Consider the following 15175-nt stretch of genomic DNA (forward strand, 5'->3'; position numbering starts at 1 on the left):
TTTCTCCATTCTGTATGGCTGTGGTGGACGGAAGTGGGGCGCGTAACGGGCCTGCTGAGCAGCGATTGCTAACTAACAGGAAACCACATACAAGGTGTTGAGTTAAAGCAACAGGAGAGGTGAGGTTGGTTCCCACCACTGTGCAGGCTGCTTCATCCGATCTAGGTCCAGTTAACACATAGTAGAAAGAGCTCCCTGCAGCTGTAGCCCAAGCCGGAAAGACTCAGGCCAGTTTCTATTGGACAGGTGTCCATGCTGTTGTAAAGCCCCTAGTGACAGATAGAATGGGTCTTGGAGAGTGAACTCCCCTCTCTCTCCTAGAGCTTGTCTAGACTAGGATTTAAAGTGTGGTGTTTGCACTTCTTAGCTAACACACGCTAGCTAACACATTTGAAAAGTCTAGTGTAGACCAGGCCAACTGCCTTTTAACACATGCTAAACTGCTCAATTTATAGTCTGGAAGGATGCAGGTGTACACCATAGGCAATAGCTAGAGCACAGGTCATGGTGGGAGGCTGAGGAAGATACAAAATTAAACTGGACAGGAGGCCAAGAACTCTCAATTGCCTGAATGTAACTGAAGAGAGACAATGTATTTGCATGGTTCAGGGTTGGATGAGCACTGGGCATGGAACCCTCTTGAATTTATATGCTCTGCAGAATTTATCACATCTCTAGGCTTAAGTACATGATGATTTCAGTGCATAAAGCTTTCAACAAATGCAGTGAAGTGAAACCTTGGGAACCTATCCAGCCAAAGGCTTCCTCTACCTGAAGCACCAATTAGATAATCAGCTTCCCCTGGATATAGAAGTTCATTAACATCTATTTAGTTTTTAATGCATAGTTTTGATTTTTCTCTAGATGATCATTCCAGGGTTCATCTGACTCCCATTGAAGGTGTCCCGGATTCTGATTACATTAACGCCTCCTTCATTAATGTAAGTTCTGGCATGGACTTTGTTACTGATTGGTTTGAGGGGTACCTGGTCCTGTGATGGCCTGTTTCACTTGGAGTGAGGCTAGCCATCAGGCATGTGCCTTACGTGGAGTGTGGTTATAGTCGGGAAAGGGACTGCTAAGAAATGGCCCCTTGGTACTGCCTCTCTCTCTCTTCCTCTCTGACTCATGTCTGCTTAGTTCACTGGCCAAGCGTTGTGATGGTGTTGTCAGTGCTGTAGCGTCCATACAGCTATGGGAGAGGGAGCTGTGTTCTGTTCTGCCTCATACATCCACAAAGGGAATGTGGTCTTAGAGCAAGGGGCTGAGAGCCAACACCGCTGTTCCTTGCTCTGCTGCTAATCTGCTGTGTGACCTTGGTCATGTCTCTCTGTGCCTTTGTTTCCCCATCGATAACACCTAACTCACTGCGATGTTGTGGAGCTTAGCTTTAATGTTTGGAAAGGACTTTGTGGTCATCCCTGGTTGAAAGACAAATTTTAAGTGAAGGTGATCAACCATTGGAACAAACTCCCCGGGGAAGTGGTGGATTCTCCATCTTTTGATGTCTTCAAATCAAGACTGTATGCCTTTCTGAAAGACACGATTTAGTCAAGCAACCAATTACTGGGCTCAGTGCAGAGGTAAATGAGTGAAGTTCTCTGGCCTGTGTTATTCAGGAAGTCAGACTAGATGATCTCATGGTCCCATCTGGCATTTAAAATCTATAAATTACTGAGGACCCAGTCGTGCAATCCCTCCATGTTCAGACCTCCCTTTGTAGCCAGGGGAAGCCATGCAGCCAAAGGGCTTGCCGGATCGGGAACAAAGTGCATGAAAAACCAACCAGCTGGCCAGCTAAATTCTGCTTACAGCACCTTTGGGCCTGCTCTGCTCCCATCAGAGTCAATGGAAGTTTTGCTGTTGACTCAGATGGGATAAGGAGATCATGGCTTTTGCTAGTGAAACATGGTGATGTGGGTAGAAAAAACATAGCTTGATTTTCAGATGTCAGGTTGAGTTTGCAGCCCCATTTCCTTAACATATATGTTTTGATGCATGAAATGCTTCCCTTTCTGTGACAGGTCATTGAGTGAGCAGTTAATCCAGAGTCCTGTCTATCGAGTTACTCCCAGAGCTCAGTTTCCCTTTAAATAAACAATAAAGCATAATCATTGCACAAATGAGTGTTACTAGAGAGAAGAGGGATGATCTTGTGGGTAGGACACTGGCCTGGGACTCAGGAGATTTGGGTTCAATTGCTCTCTCTGCCACTGACTTCCTATGTGACCTTGAGCAAGTCATTTAATATGTGCCTCAGTTTCCCATCTGTATAATGGAAATAACAATACTTTATTTTCTCCCACTGTTTGTGTGTCTAGATGGTAGATTTTTCAGGGAAGCGACTGTTTTACAATGTAAATGTACAGCACCTAGCCCAACAGAGCCCCAAATCATTTGGGACCTATTGGTGCTAACGTAATGCAGATAATTAATAGTAGCAATAATAGCTACTAAGAGGAGCAATATGTACTCCACATATTTTAAATGGAGTATTAATGCACCAAAAGAAAAGCAAGGCGATGCAGGAATGGTTTTCAAAACATGAAATCCATTTTATTCTCTCCAAAATACAAATTGGCATCAACAAGAAAAGCAAAGAACCCTTTAAACACTCTAGCCAGGAGCCTGTAGGGTATCTGCTGACTTGTATGGGCGCTGAGTGGTGCTCAGACTGTGGTATCTGAGCTCAGCTCTGAGGTTATCACATATCACTATGCCTGTGATTTGGGGGAAATTACTTATTTCAGGCCATTTGATGGGCAAATTCAATGACTTCCCGGATCATACAAGGCCAGACTGTGCTTCCTTCAGGGAGGGGATCCTCTGGTCATGGTCCTTGCCTGGCTCGGGCACCATTTCTCCAATCAGAGCCTGCTGGGCCCATGCTGATGGGTTTGGGAATTGGACTGGTTGTTGGAAGAGTGGGCAGGTCAGCAATGGAGTAAGTGAATGTCAGCTCAGTTTATTAACCACTTGGTAACATGTCATGATTCTTGGTCTCCCGTACACCCTGCTGTATTGCATTCTTAGCACGTCTGCTTATGCATGGGGTCAGGGATTCCAAAAGCCTTTCTCTGCACTTTCTGCTAGAAGCACACCCAGCAACAGGCTGCTATAACAGAGCACTTCCAGCTGCTGACCCATTCCACGTATAAAGCCTAGCACCATCTACTGGTGGAATAATATATAATGTTTGTAATACCACTTGTCATCCCAAAGGATTCCCAGTTTAGTTTGCAATTTTAGGAGAGATTAGGTTAGGGGAGAGAGAGTTTGTAAAATGCTATAGGATCCTTCAAGATGAAAGTTTTTGCATTATAAATATGGATCACTTCACCCACCATGGGACTGTAGCCATCTCTGGGGTGCAACACATTAACTGCTTTTTAACAGCTTACAGCTGGATGAGAAGAAAATGAAGAGCACCGTATGCAACTGAAACTGCATTGTGATTGCTGCTAATGGGGAAAGATTTTCTTCAACTCTGAGAGCTAGGATAAACAGGTCACTCTGCAGCACTAATACAAGGGTCAGCAGAGTTGAGAGCGCGATGCTGTGTGCTCTCAAAATGCACAGTGAAGGGCGTCCTTGTATGTTTGCTGATGTGAACACAGGGCACAGTGCTAGAGGGAGGCTGAGATGCACCCAACTTTGTCTTGGAGGAGGGCTGTTCTTTCATTGTGATGTTCCTTTCTCGTTTTGTGTCTCTGCAGGGGTACCAAGAAAAAAACAAGTTTATTGCTGCACAAGGTAAAATCTCTAGTTACTGTGTCAAGACAGCATCAAGCTGATGGGGTAATTCTTCCCTGATCTATGAAATTGTGAAATTTTACCTGTGGCTCAACAGCCCTGGATCCATCATCTTGGTCAAAATCCAGGGAGTCTGAGATGGAAATGTAGGAAATGCCATAGTATGGACAGATTGTAAGCCCATGTACAAGTTCAGTGCTGGATGTGTCAAAGGAAGGTATTGAACTCCAGGAACCTATCTCTGCAGTACTGGATCTTAGGGAGGAAGTCAAGAAAGTCCCTTTTTGACCTCAGCTGGTGGTCACCTTGTGCCCTGAAGTATGAGGATCATGGGTACTGTGACAAAGTTCCTCCTCCACCTTTGTGGGTCTTGCACTTATTGGCAGATTTGCTCGCCTTGGAGATTCATGGCAGCCCTCAATTTGGCCGTTTTCGTGAACCCACAGCTCAGCTCCTCCGGTATCAAGTAGGGAGTTGTGGGGGATGGAGGAATGGGGGGAACCCGGGCCTGCCCTCTATTCCGGGTTCCAGCCCAGGGCCCTGTGGATTGCAGCTGTCTACAGTGGCTCCTGTAACAACTGTGTGACAGCTACAACTCCCTGGGCTACTTCCCCATGGCCTCCTCCCAACACCTTCTTTATTCTCACCACAGGACCTCCCTCCTGGTGACTGATAATGCTTGTACTTCTCAGTCTTCCACTAGTACGCCTTCTCGCTCCCAGCTCCTTGCATGCACATCACAAACTGAAGTGAGCTCCTTTTTAAACCCAGGTACCCTGATTAGTCTGCCTTAATTGATTCTAGCAGCTTCTTGATTGGCTGCAGGTGTTCTAATCAGCCTGTCTGCCTTAATTGTTTCCAGAAAGTTTCTGATTGTTCTAGAACCTTCCCTGTCACTTTACCCAGGGAAAAGAGACCTACTTAACCTGGGGCTAATATAGCTGCCTTCTATCACTCTCCTGTAGCCATCTGGCCTGACCCTGTCACAGTACTTACAATCCCATGTCCCTGCTAGTGTAACTGCCTGGCTGTTGTGATTCATATAGGCCTGTAACCCTTTCTGGTGTAAACTGTTGGAATCTCAGTTAAATCTCATAATAAAAACACAGGAATCCTCTGATGTGAAGACAGTTTCAGGCTTATTTGGTCTAATCTCCACTCCTTTTGTACATCAGTAGACAATAGTGTATCAACAGAGAAAAACTTAGTTGCAACATTCACTATGGCGAGACTTTTCCTTCATGACAGGGGGAGGAGTGCTGGAGACTAACAGGTGGGCTAGTTTCTCAAATCTTGCCAAACCCTGCTGGTCTCCCACCCCCACAAGCCACTCTAGAGCGGGGTTGTGCACCATCTGTACCTCCTTGGCACTGGTGGATTTGCAGCATTGTATGTGGTACTAACCACTTTGCTGCGTGCCCAGCAGACTGTGGCCCTAAAGCCATGGGAGGATCATACCAGTAAAGGAGGCAGCTCTGGTGGTGTAGAGTGTGTCGCAGCTCCTACCCTACCCATCGCCCTTTATCCCTGCTACTGGCATAGGAGGCTTCCTTACAAGCTGCTGATCACCACTTGCTGTAACAACCCCATGGGCCGGTGGCAACTGTTGTAACTTGGAGCAGTCTTACAGCTAAGTAATGTTAGAGGATGGGCCTGCCATTCAGCCAGCCCAGCATAAGAGATGGCAAAGCCTGTGCTGTGTGTTGCCCAGCCATAGCCTGGAGTTTGGGTCATGATGTTTAGGTACAGTTCAGCAGCTTGTCTGGTGGGCAGTCAGTAATGACTCTTATGAGAGAGCCCTGCAAATCTGCACATATCCGCTTTATAGCCGCAGATATCCGCATCCGTGGACCATTTTTGCAGATCGCAGATCGGATGCAGATATAAATTTTGTATTGGCGCAGGACTCTACTAATGAGGATCAAATTTAGGGAAGATCTTGCAGTTAAAGCACAGGACTGGTGATCAGGATTCCTAGGTTTTGTTTCTGGCTCTGCCACAGATACCCTTTGTGACCTTGGGCAAGTCATTTCATTGATCTGTGCCTCAGTTTCCCCCTCACATTTATCTTAGCTTGCATTGCTACAAATGTAATTACTGGTCATAAAATATATCCAATCCCTTTTAAAAATACAGCAATATATTAGAGGAATTTGAATGCCCTTTGCTGCCACTTAGTGGGGGAAAAGTGGAAAACCTATTACATTGCTGCACAGTCATTACCAACTCTGTATGTGCCTCTCCCTGTTGGTTTTTACTAGGAGAAAATCTGGCACTGGCTGGATGACGTTCCTTTCCAGTGCGTAATACCTGTGTTTGGTCTTTGTCTTTTTAGGACCAAAAGAAGAAACAGTGAATGATTTCTGGAGAATGATTTGGGAGCAGAACACAGCAACAATAGTCATGGTGACTAACCTGAAAGAGAGAAAAGAGGTGAATGTCAGGGAATACTACTCACATGGACACATTTACCCTGCTGTGATGGTGAATGGAGGCCTGGGGAATTCCTGGGCTTGCCACACCCTGGACAAGCACATGAAAACTGGGCAGCTAGGCAAGTGGTTACTTCACTTGTAGGTGCCCATGGAAACAAAGCCACTAGAAGGGCTGTCTGTGAGATTGAACGTGGGACTTCTGGATCTAAAAGCATAAGCCTCTACTGCTTGCACTAAAAGACCCCATCCATTAGCCTGCAGACAGTAGTAAACTTTTACACTTATATATATGACCCAGCCACTAGAGAGGGACAAAGAGTTGCACATTAGCTTGGGTTATCCATGTGTTGGGGTCTGCAAGTATAACTCATACATGAGATTCTGCAGATTTCCCCATAGCTCCCCTGCCCTTAACAGATGTGACAAACATGCACTCCACACACAAGGAAGCAAACAGTCAGGGCCTTCTCTGCTCCCATTGAAGCTGTTGGCCAAACTTCCCTTGTCTTCAACAGGAACAGGATAGGGGACCAGATCTTCAGCTGGTGTAAAACAGTATAACTCCATTGACTTCATTAGAGCCAATTTACACCAGCTAAGGATCTGATCCAGTGTGTTTATTTTTGTTACAATTCAGCTGTAAACTCATAGGGCCCAGTTCCACACTGTGTTATTACAGTGTCACTGCTGGGCTCCCTGGGGAATTGGTCTAATCCAAGATGGCAATTCCCAGGTATTTTTACTAGGCTCATCCTTGGGTCTCTAGACACTGGGCTTTCATAGATTCCAAGACCAGAAGGGACCACTATGATCCTCTAGTCTGACCTCTTGTATAACAGAGGCCAGAGAACTTCCCTGAAATAATTCCTTGCCTTGCTTTTGTGTCATTTCTCTCCAGTGCAAATGTGCTCAATACTGGCCAGATCAGGGCTGCTGGACTTATGGAAACATCCGGGTGTCTGTGGAGGATGTGACTGTCTTGGTTGACTACACAGTGCGAAAGTTCTGCATTCAACAGGTACCATGGTTCACTTACTCCCCTTCGCTTCCCCACTACCCTCACTGCTTTCCATCACAGAAAGCAGGAAAGAATTAAGGTGCTCCTGCCTGTAGCGAGGATTGTCTGACTCACTACAAAGCCCCAAACTTTCACAATGTCCCCTAGGGACATGTTCTCGCTCGGGATCGGCAGGTTGGGACGCTTTGTGTGCCTCTTTGAAGGACATGGTCATGGTAAAAATTATACACTTCCTGTGTTATTAATTGTGCCCTGAGTTTTGAGAGTGACATAACTAGAGTCCTCACTCCGTTTTCACCATAGCTTTTTGCGCTTAACTCAGCTTAGTTATTTAAGGCCACCTCCTCAGCTGGTGTAAATCTGCATCACTCTGTTGGAGCCACTGGAGATATACGGATTTACACCAGCTGAGGATCTGAGGATGGGCCAGTGTTGCTTTAATACTTAGCATACACAGTTTTACATGTGTATTTACATGTGCAGTTACCACAGTTGCATGTGGAAGTGGGGCAGGTGTGCACCCGAATAGGGCAGTAAGGGCCTAAATATCCTCCTTGTGCATGCAGTTTCCCAGTGTGTACACACTGCTACAGTCATGCACTCGTTTGTGTATTTTTGCACCTGGGCCCTCACTCTCTTGTTACGGAGCATGTAGCTGTGTGCGCTTAGCAAAATGTCAGACATCTCAGGAGCTGAGATGGAATCCAAAGCTGCAGTTATTTTTTCCCTCTATTTTTATGGCCTCACTTACTATAGAATCTGAACACCTCATGATCATTAATGGAGTTTATGCTCACAATCCCCCAGTGGGGCAGGGCAGTGCTATTATGGGGCACTGAGGCACAGAAAGTAAGTAACTTGTCCAGTGTCACACAAGCAGTCTGTGGCAGAGCTGGGAATTGATCTTGGATCTCCTGAGTCCCAGTCCAGTGCACTGACCACAGGCTCATCCTTTCTGTGCTTGGCGCCTCTCTACCCTTTATACAGTTAGGACAGATGTTAAGAGGAGAGCGGTGTGAAACATTTACAGTGGAATTGGAACAGTGAAAATGTGCCCCATTATGAATCTTAAGTCCTGCTAAGTGAGCCACTCTGAAGAATACTGGGTCACTCTGTGCCTTCAGGTTGTGTAGGAGTGAAACACAGCACCTTTGACCTGGTTTGATTCAGCTTGAAACACAAAGTGAAATTCCTGGGGTGGTAGCCAAGCAGTCAGCAGGATTCCTGACCACCCCAGATGTTGTGCTCTGCGTTTGAAGTCTCCATTGGCACCACCTTATTGAGAATGCACTACAGGAAAACTGCAGGCTCCAAAACGCCTTAGAGGAATTGTGGGGCCCATCTAGTTTCTGCCCCCTTCCTCAGTAAACACCAGGAGAGACCGCCTCAGCTAGAAGAGATTGGCCTACCTCCACTGACTTCAGTGCGCCTGAGACTCTGGTCCTAGGATTTTAGAAACACTGAGATATAAGCTGAGCAGTTCCTTGAGATTTCATAGCCTTGGAGTTTGGAGCATTAGTAGGGTGCAACACCTGATTTTCAGCCATCAGGCCTTTAGAACCAACCCTGAATCCCAAAACCAGTTCCAACCCCGCTGAACTTTAGGGTTGCCTGAACCCTGGACTGGAAGCTCCTCTCTGCTCTCGGTCCCTGGGGGGAAGGTAATGAAGCTGAGTGTCTGACAGTAACCAAGGCGTGTGCTCTCCCCACAGGTAGGTGATGTCACAAACAAAAAGCCTCAGCGCCTGGTGACCCAGTTCCACTTCACCAGTTGGCCTGACTTTGGGGTCCCCTTCACCCCTATTGGGATGCTGAAGTTCCTGAAGAAGGTGAAGATGTGTAACCCCCAGTATGCAGGAGCGATAGTCGTTCACTGCAGGTGAGTCCAGGGCCACATCTCCCAGAGAGCCCGCCCTCCCTCCCTCCTCCATGTATCTCTGCCTGACAGCTCTCGGGGGTTATCCAGAGAAACCTGTTCTATCTCCTGCAGAAGGTTGCCAGGGGCAGACAGAGGGGGTCCTGGATTCACTGCATGAGTGCAAGCAACAGCCATAGTTATGCATAAATCACATGCACGGGGAGCTGGGACTAGAGCCCTGCCCTTTCACCTCCAAAAGCACAGGCCTCGCGTGAGCCATGTGACCAAAGAAGATGGCCTGTGGCTAGCAGGAGTAGTAGTAACAGCTCACTTGGCTGCTCTGTGGACACAGCCACCGGGGGTAATATCACAGCAGGCTATAACATTCCAGCATCCTGCATTTGAGATTCGGGCTTTAACCCTTACTGGAGTGGATCCCAGGCAAAGCAAGGAGCTCCAAGCTCTCTCTCTACCTGGAATAACAAAGAAGCTGCAGAGCTTGCCTGGGGTAATATCCACCATATTTGATATATAGCTTCCACATCCTCCTGTTCTCGAGCACTGCCAGGGAGGGTGGGAGCCAGCCAGGCACCTTGACTTGCTCAGGGTCATGATGGCAAGTGAGTGGCAGAACCAGCAATTGGACCCAGCTCTCCTGACTCACATTCCCCTGCTCTGGCCATGAGACAATGCTGTCTGTAATGCTGTTCACTTCTGTAGCCCCTTTACCCTTCACAAATTATAAAGACCCAGCGGAACTGATATGCAGCCACTTCTAGAGAGGAGTGTGGCAGCCAGTGTAACAGGGTGAGCTAGAGATGATGTGACTGAGGACGTTGGGCAAATCCCTCTTGCAGGACACACACACACTCACTCACTCACTCACTCACTACTCCATGCGTCTCCCTCAGGCTCCCTGACAAGACTCAAACGTGTTGGAACTAGTGCGAGGATCCACCCTGAGCCTCTTCAGCTCTACATACTCTTCCATGAAAAGTTCCCACAAGTCTGACCTTCCCTTGGGCTCATCTCTCCCTTGATACATTGAGAGCTGAGCACTGAGAACAGGAACCCAAAGCATGGACAGAGCCAGAGAGAGGAGCGATGGAGCTGGGCTCTGGCCTGTCAGAGTGACTGGCTGCCATGGGCCTACCCCTGTAGGGGAGAGGGCAGGCTGGAAGGAAGCTGGGGGCAGAGGACAGCCAGGCAACATCCACAGGCAGGACTTCAAGACGCTACCAGTCTGAATCGACTCCGGGGTTCACTGTGGCCTGCTCTGTGCTCTCATGCACTCTGAGTCCCAGGGGGTGGGATTGTTGGAGTCTAGAAATGTCTGTCTCAGCTGTAGCCTTTGGACCCTAGAATAGCCCCTGTTGTAGTTGGGTACAAGTTCGAGCTCCCTTCTTCTTTCTTGTCTGGAATGGATTGAGCTGCCTGCTGTCTAGGGTGAGTTGTTGTAGCCTCTTGGCTCTTTCTGTTGCTTTGTGCAGCAGCTAACCTTCCCTGAGCAGGCATGGGGCAGTGGAACGGGCCATACTCCAATGCCAGCTGCACTGACTGCTTGTTCCTCTGGTGTTACAGCGCCGGGGTAGGACGCACAGGCACTTTTATCGTCATTGATGCCATGCTGGACATGATGCATGCAGAGAGGAAGGTGGATGTGTACGGTTTTGTGAGCCGGATCCGGGCTCAGCGCTGCCAGATGGTACAGACCGATGTAAGTCCACTCCAAGGGGCTGGAGAGGGGCTCTGTGACTCTGGGCACTTACATAGCACTTCCCACACTCAGGACACTGCAGACAGCAGCTAATCGGTTGCAGCACCCCTGTGAGGTGGGTCAGTCTCACCTCCATTTTACAGAAAGGGCACTGAGGCACAGACAGGTGAGCTGATTTGCCCAAGGATGCACAGAAGTAAGAGACAGATCTACTGACTCCCAGAACCTCCATTCATTCCTCCAGACCACAGTACTTTCCAGCTTCCACCCATTACTGGAGCGTGGCTGATAACACTTTGCCCTCTGTAGCAGTGGTGCACACACTTTTCCAGTTATGTCCCCCTTACCAGTAATGGAATCTGTCCGTGTGTGTACACACACACACACACACCCATTACTACACAGCCAAGGCTTACACACACACACACACCCATTACTACACAGCCAAGGCTTCCTCAGCAGCAGGCTGCTTCTATCTTGCAGCCAGGCTGCACTGCTAGGGCAGGGCCAGTACCTGCCCCTCCCCCTTCGGGTTTTCAGGTTGGGGGAAGGCACGTCTCTCGGGGTGGAGGCTGCTGGGAGCAGAACTAGGTGCAGCATACTGACCCACAGGCAGGGTGGCCTGCTGAGGTGCTTCCTCCATGCCCCTTGTGGGTGCTAGCATGAACCGCCCGACTTCGCTGCTTGGCCTCCCAAACATCCCTCTGCGCCCCCATAGGGGGCACGCCCCACAGTTTGCACACCGCTGTTCTATAGCACCCTTCATGCAAAGCTTCCCACGCCCTTCGCAAACCTTAACTAAGCCTGTGTGGTAGGCAGGTATCACCATCCCCATTTTACAAACAGTGACACTGAGGCACAGTGAGGACAAGGCCAGTGTTCTAAAAAGTAGCCGCTGATTTGGGATGCATCAGTGTTTGGGAGTCCAGCTCTGGACATTCAGTAGCAGCAGCCATGCTCAGCCATTTAAACCGAGCATGTGGCCCTTCCCACTCTCCATGGACAGGGGAAGCATGTGAACACCAGTCCTCTCCAGGCAGCTTCCTCTCTGAGCCACTCTTCATTGTTCCATGCATCCTAGGTCTGCCCTTGTTCCCCCACCCTGTTTTCTTCAGCCATGAGCATCTCCTGATCTGCCAGCCCATGGCCGCGCTCTGTAGCTGGTCACTGAGAACATGTTATAAGATTTGATCCTCTCCCAGATGGGGGGAAAGTTACCATTGACTTTAATGTGTCCAATTTGCTCAGTGGTTGTGCTGATGTTGGTGCCTGGACTTTGGGCTTCCACCCTTCCCACACACGCTCTCCTAGATTGCACTCAGCTGAAAGACAGGGAGCTGAATGGGTTCAGAGCATGGTATGGAAGCTGCTGTCTCTCCCTGTAACTTCACGCTTCCCTTTCAGATGCAATATGTGTTTATATACCAAGCACTTCTGGAGCACTATCTGTATGGAGACACAGAGCTAGAAGTGACCTCACTAGAGAGCCATCTCCAGAAAATCTACAACAAAGTGCCCGGGACCAGCAGCAACGGGTTAGAGGAGGAGTTCAAGGTGGGTTTGTCAAAACCATGCTGGCTCAGTGCCCTTGCAAAGAGAGACCAGGACAAGTGACTCATGAAAGTTGCATCCAGTCCCATCCTGAGACAGCAGGTTCTCCAGGCAGAGTGACAGCCAGACTCTACAAAATACTAGGCAGTGCCTGCAGAGGGAACAGCCCCTCCACTGGCACGAAGAGGTTGGATGATCTGTTTGTTCCTTAAATATCGAATAAAAGGGGGCCCTTAGTTCCAAGGCCCTTTCCCCAGCAGGAACGTTTTGCTGGAGTGTGTTTGCAGTAACCAGTGCAGTTTCTCTGTAAGTGACACCTGGAAGCCAGCTGGTTTGAGGGTTTGGAGGAGTCCCGTAGGGGAATGCCAGCCCAAAGATTAGGGAAAGCAGCCGTCAGCTGAGAAGTGTGGCCTGGGACTCCTGACTGGAAGAGGAGTCCTTTTTCAAGCCAAAACACTCTCTGATTCTTGACATGAGCTCCTTGTGCCCCCTGCTTTCCCACTGCTAGTTCCCAGCTCAACAACCAGAATTTGACAGGAGGAGATAGGGCTGGGGACTTGATAAAGTAGAGTGTGTTCTCTGTCTAGCCAGTTTTATGGCCCCCATCACTGTAGTGTCTCTGTCTTGCAGAGATCAGCAGTAGGGAACTGTTAATATCCCTATCTGATAGATGGGTCACTGGGGCACACAGAGATGAAGTGACTGGCCTAAGGCCACATTGGGAATCTTTGGCAGAGCCAGGAATTGAGCCAGGTCTCCTGACCATCCTTATGAGAGTACAGAAGGGAGTCGTAGATCTGACAGCTCCATTAGTTTAGTTGCGGTTTGTCCTGCTTTGAGCAGGGGATTGGACTAAATGACCTCCTGAGGTCTCTTCCAACCTTAATATTCTATGATTGCAGAATATAGTGTGCACAGCTGCATACAATGAGACACAGGCAGTGGCATCATGCAGAGACCCACATCAAGGCTCATTATTTAAACGAGGGGAGGGATGGTCTAGCGTGACAGTGGTGAAAGCGTGAACTCCTTATTCTGGTGCATATCCCAGTGGCTGGGAACTGCTGGCTCAAGGCAGCTCACTCAGACTTGGCAGTTGGCTTGGATTGGCGCGGGGCCTGGGCAGGCTTGGGGCGATTGGCTTGGACTGGTGTGGGGCGTTTTGACTGTTATGGTCTTGGCTTTTGGTCATTTGAAAGTTGTAGGTTGATTTTATTGTCCCCCATGCAGAAACTAACTTCAATCAAAATCCAGAATGACAAGATGAGAACAGGCAACTTGCCAGCAAATATGAAGAAAAACAGGGTGCTTCAAATAATTCCATGTGAGTTTTTCTTCCATCCTGCCCAGGGCAAAAACACACTCAGGGGACAAATGGATAAATATAGAGGGTGAATCATTTGGGAGGACAAAAGGCAGCAGCAGCTGCAGAGGAGGTGGCTCTTGCACCAACAGTAGTTTGTGAAGGGGATGGGGACTAGCCACTGTGAGTGGAGGGAGCAGAGTGGTGAGCATAAGACTTTTAAAACAAATGAGGTAAATTTGAAGTGAATCCTGAAATGAATGGGGAGCCAGTGGAGGCATCTGAGCATTGAGGCTGTAGCTGGGCTTACCCAGTCTGGATTTGGGCCCTGTCCTTGCCTCAGTTTCATAGAATCATAGAATATCAGGGTTGGAAGGGACCTCAGGAGGTCATCTAGTCCAACCCCCTGCTCAAAGCAGGACCAATCCCCAATTAAATCATCCCAGCCAGGGCTTTGTCAAGCCTGACTTTAAAAACTTCTAAGGAAGGAGATTCTACCACCTCCCTAGGTAACGCATTCCAGTGTTTCACCACCCTCCTAGTGAAAAAGTTTTTCCTAATATCCAACCTAAACCTCCCCCACTGCAACTTGAGATCATTACTCCTTGTCCTGTCCTCTTCTACCACTGAGAATAGTCTAGAACCATCCTCTCTGGAACCACCTCTCAGGTAGCTGAAAGCAGCTATCAAATCCCCCCTCATTCTTCTCTTCTGCAGACTAAACAATCCCAGTTCCCTCAGCCTCTCCTCATAAGTCATGTGTTCCAGACCCCTAATCATTTTTGTTGCCCTTCGCTGGACTTTCTCCAATTTATCCACATCCTTCTTGTAGTGTGGGGCCCTAAACTGGACACAGTACTCCAGATGAGGCCTCACCAATGTCGAATAGAGGGGGACGATCACATCCCTCGATGTGCTCGCTATGCCCCTACTTATACATCCCAAAATGCCTTCTTGGCAACAAGGGCACACTGTTTCCTCTTCTCCAGTTTAGAAAACTTCACACTGCAAGTGCTTTCTCAATAACTGTCCCCTTTTGGGAATCTGGTTTAATAAAAAAGTTGAAAACTTGCCCTAGCCTTCCTAGCTGGCTCACACCCTTGGTAAAAGGCTTAGACATGTACCTGCCAAGGCTTTCCTCTTGCAGGCTGGCTCCCCACTCTCCAGCCCCCTGGCCCCTTGCCTGGAAGCTAAGGGGCCTGTAACTCTGTACAGAGCAGCTCTTCTGCTCCTTTGAGTCTCTCTTCAAACTCTCCCTCACTGAGCTCACGCAGCCTTTTACATCTTTTAGTATAACTGGTTCTGAGTCATATGCTTCAATCATTTGACCTCTGTATTCATTCCCTCCACCTGGGGAGACAGGCGAAGCCTGGCTGTTAGGGCCAGTTCACTCTGTGGCAGGCCATGTGCTCATGTTTCTTGGTGTTTGTGAGAAGCTGGGCAGTGGCATGCAGACTAGAAGAGGTGACTCACTGCATAGTACAAAGTAGCCTGCCCAGGAGATCATAGAAGATTAGGGTTGGAAGAGACCTCAGGACGT

General features: G+C 48.5%; 1 protein-coding gene across 2 annotated transcripts in view; it reads left to right on the plus strand.

Annotated features, from left to right (window-relative positions):
* The window catches only part of PTPRA (protein tyrosine phosphatase receptor type A), a 265339-nt gene that overhangs the window by 228603 nt on the left and 21561 nt on the right, over positions 1–15175 (plus strand). For both annotated transcript variants that reach the window (XM_084627114.1, XM_084627115.1), the window contains 8 exons: positions 865–941; positions 3717–3753; positions 6089–6186; positions 7087–7206; positions 8919–9085; positions 10646–10781; positions 12186–12335; positions 13563–13656. In XM_084627114.1, the coding sequence (XP_084483240.1) occupies positions 865–941; positions 3717–3753; positions 6089–6186; positions 7087–7206; positions 8919–9085; positions 10646–10781; positions 12186–12335; positions 13563–13656 (879 nt within the window). The remainder of the gene's footprint in view (positions 1–864; positions 942–3716; positions 3754–6088; positions 6187–7086; positions 7207–8918; positions 9086–10645; positions 10782–12185; positions 12336–13562; positions 13657–15175) is intronic.

This window comes from Lepidochelys olivacea, assembly GCF_965140295.1.
Source record: "Lepidochelys olivacea isolate rLepOli2 genome assembly, chromosome: 4".
In the NCBI taxonomy this organism is placed as follows: domain Eukaryota; kingdom Metazoa; phylum Chordata; order Testudines; family Cheloniidae; genus Lepidochelys; species Lepidochelys olivacea.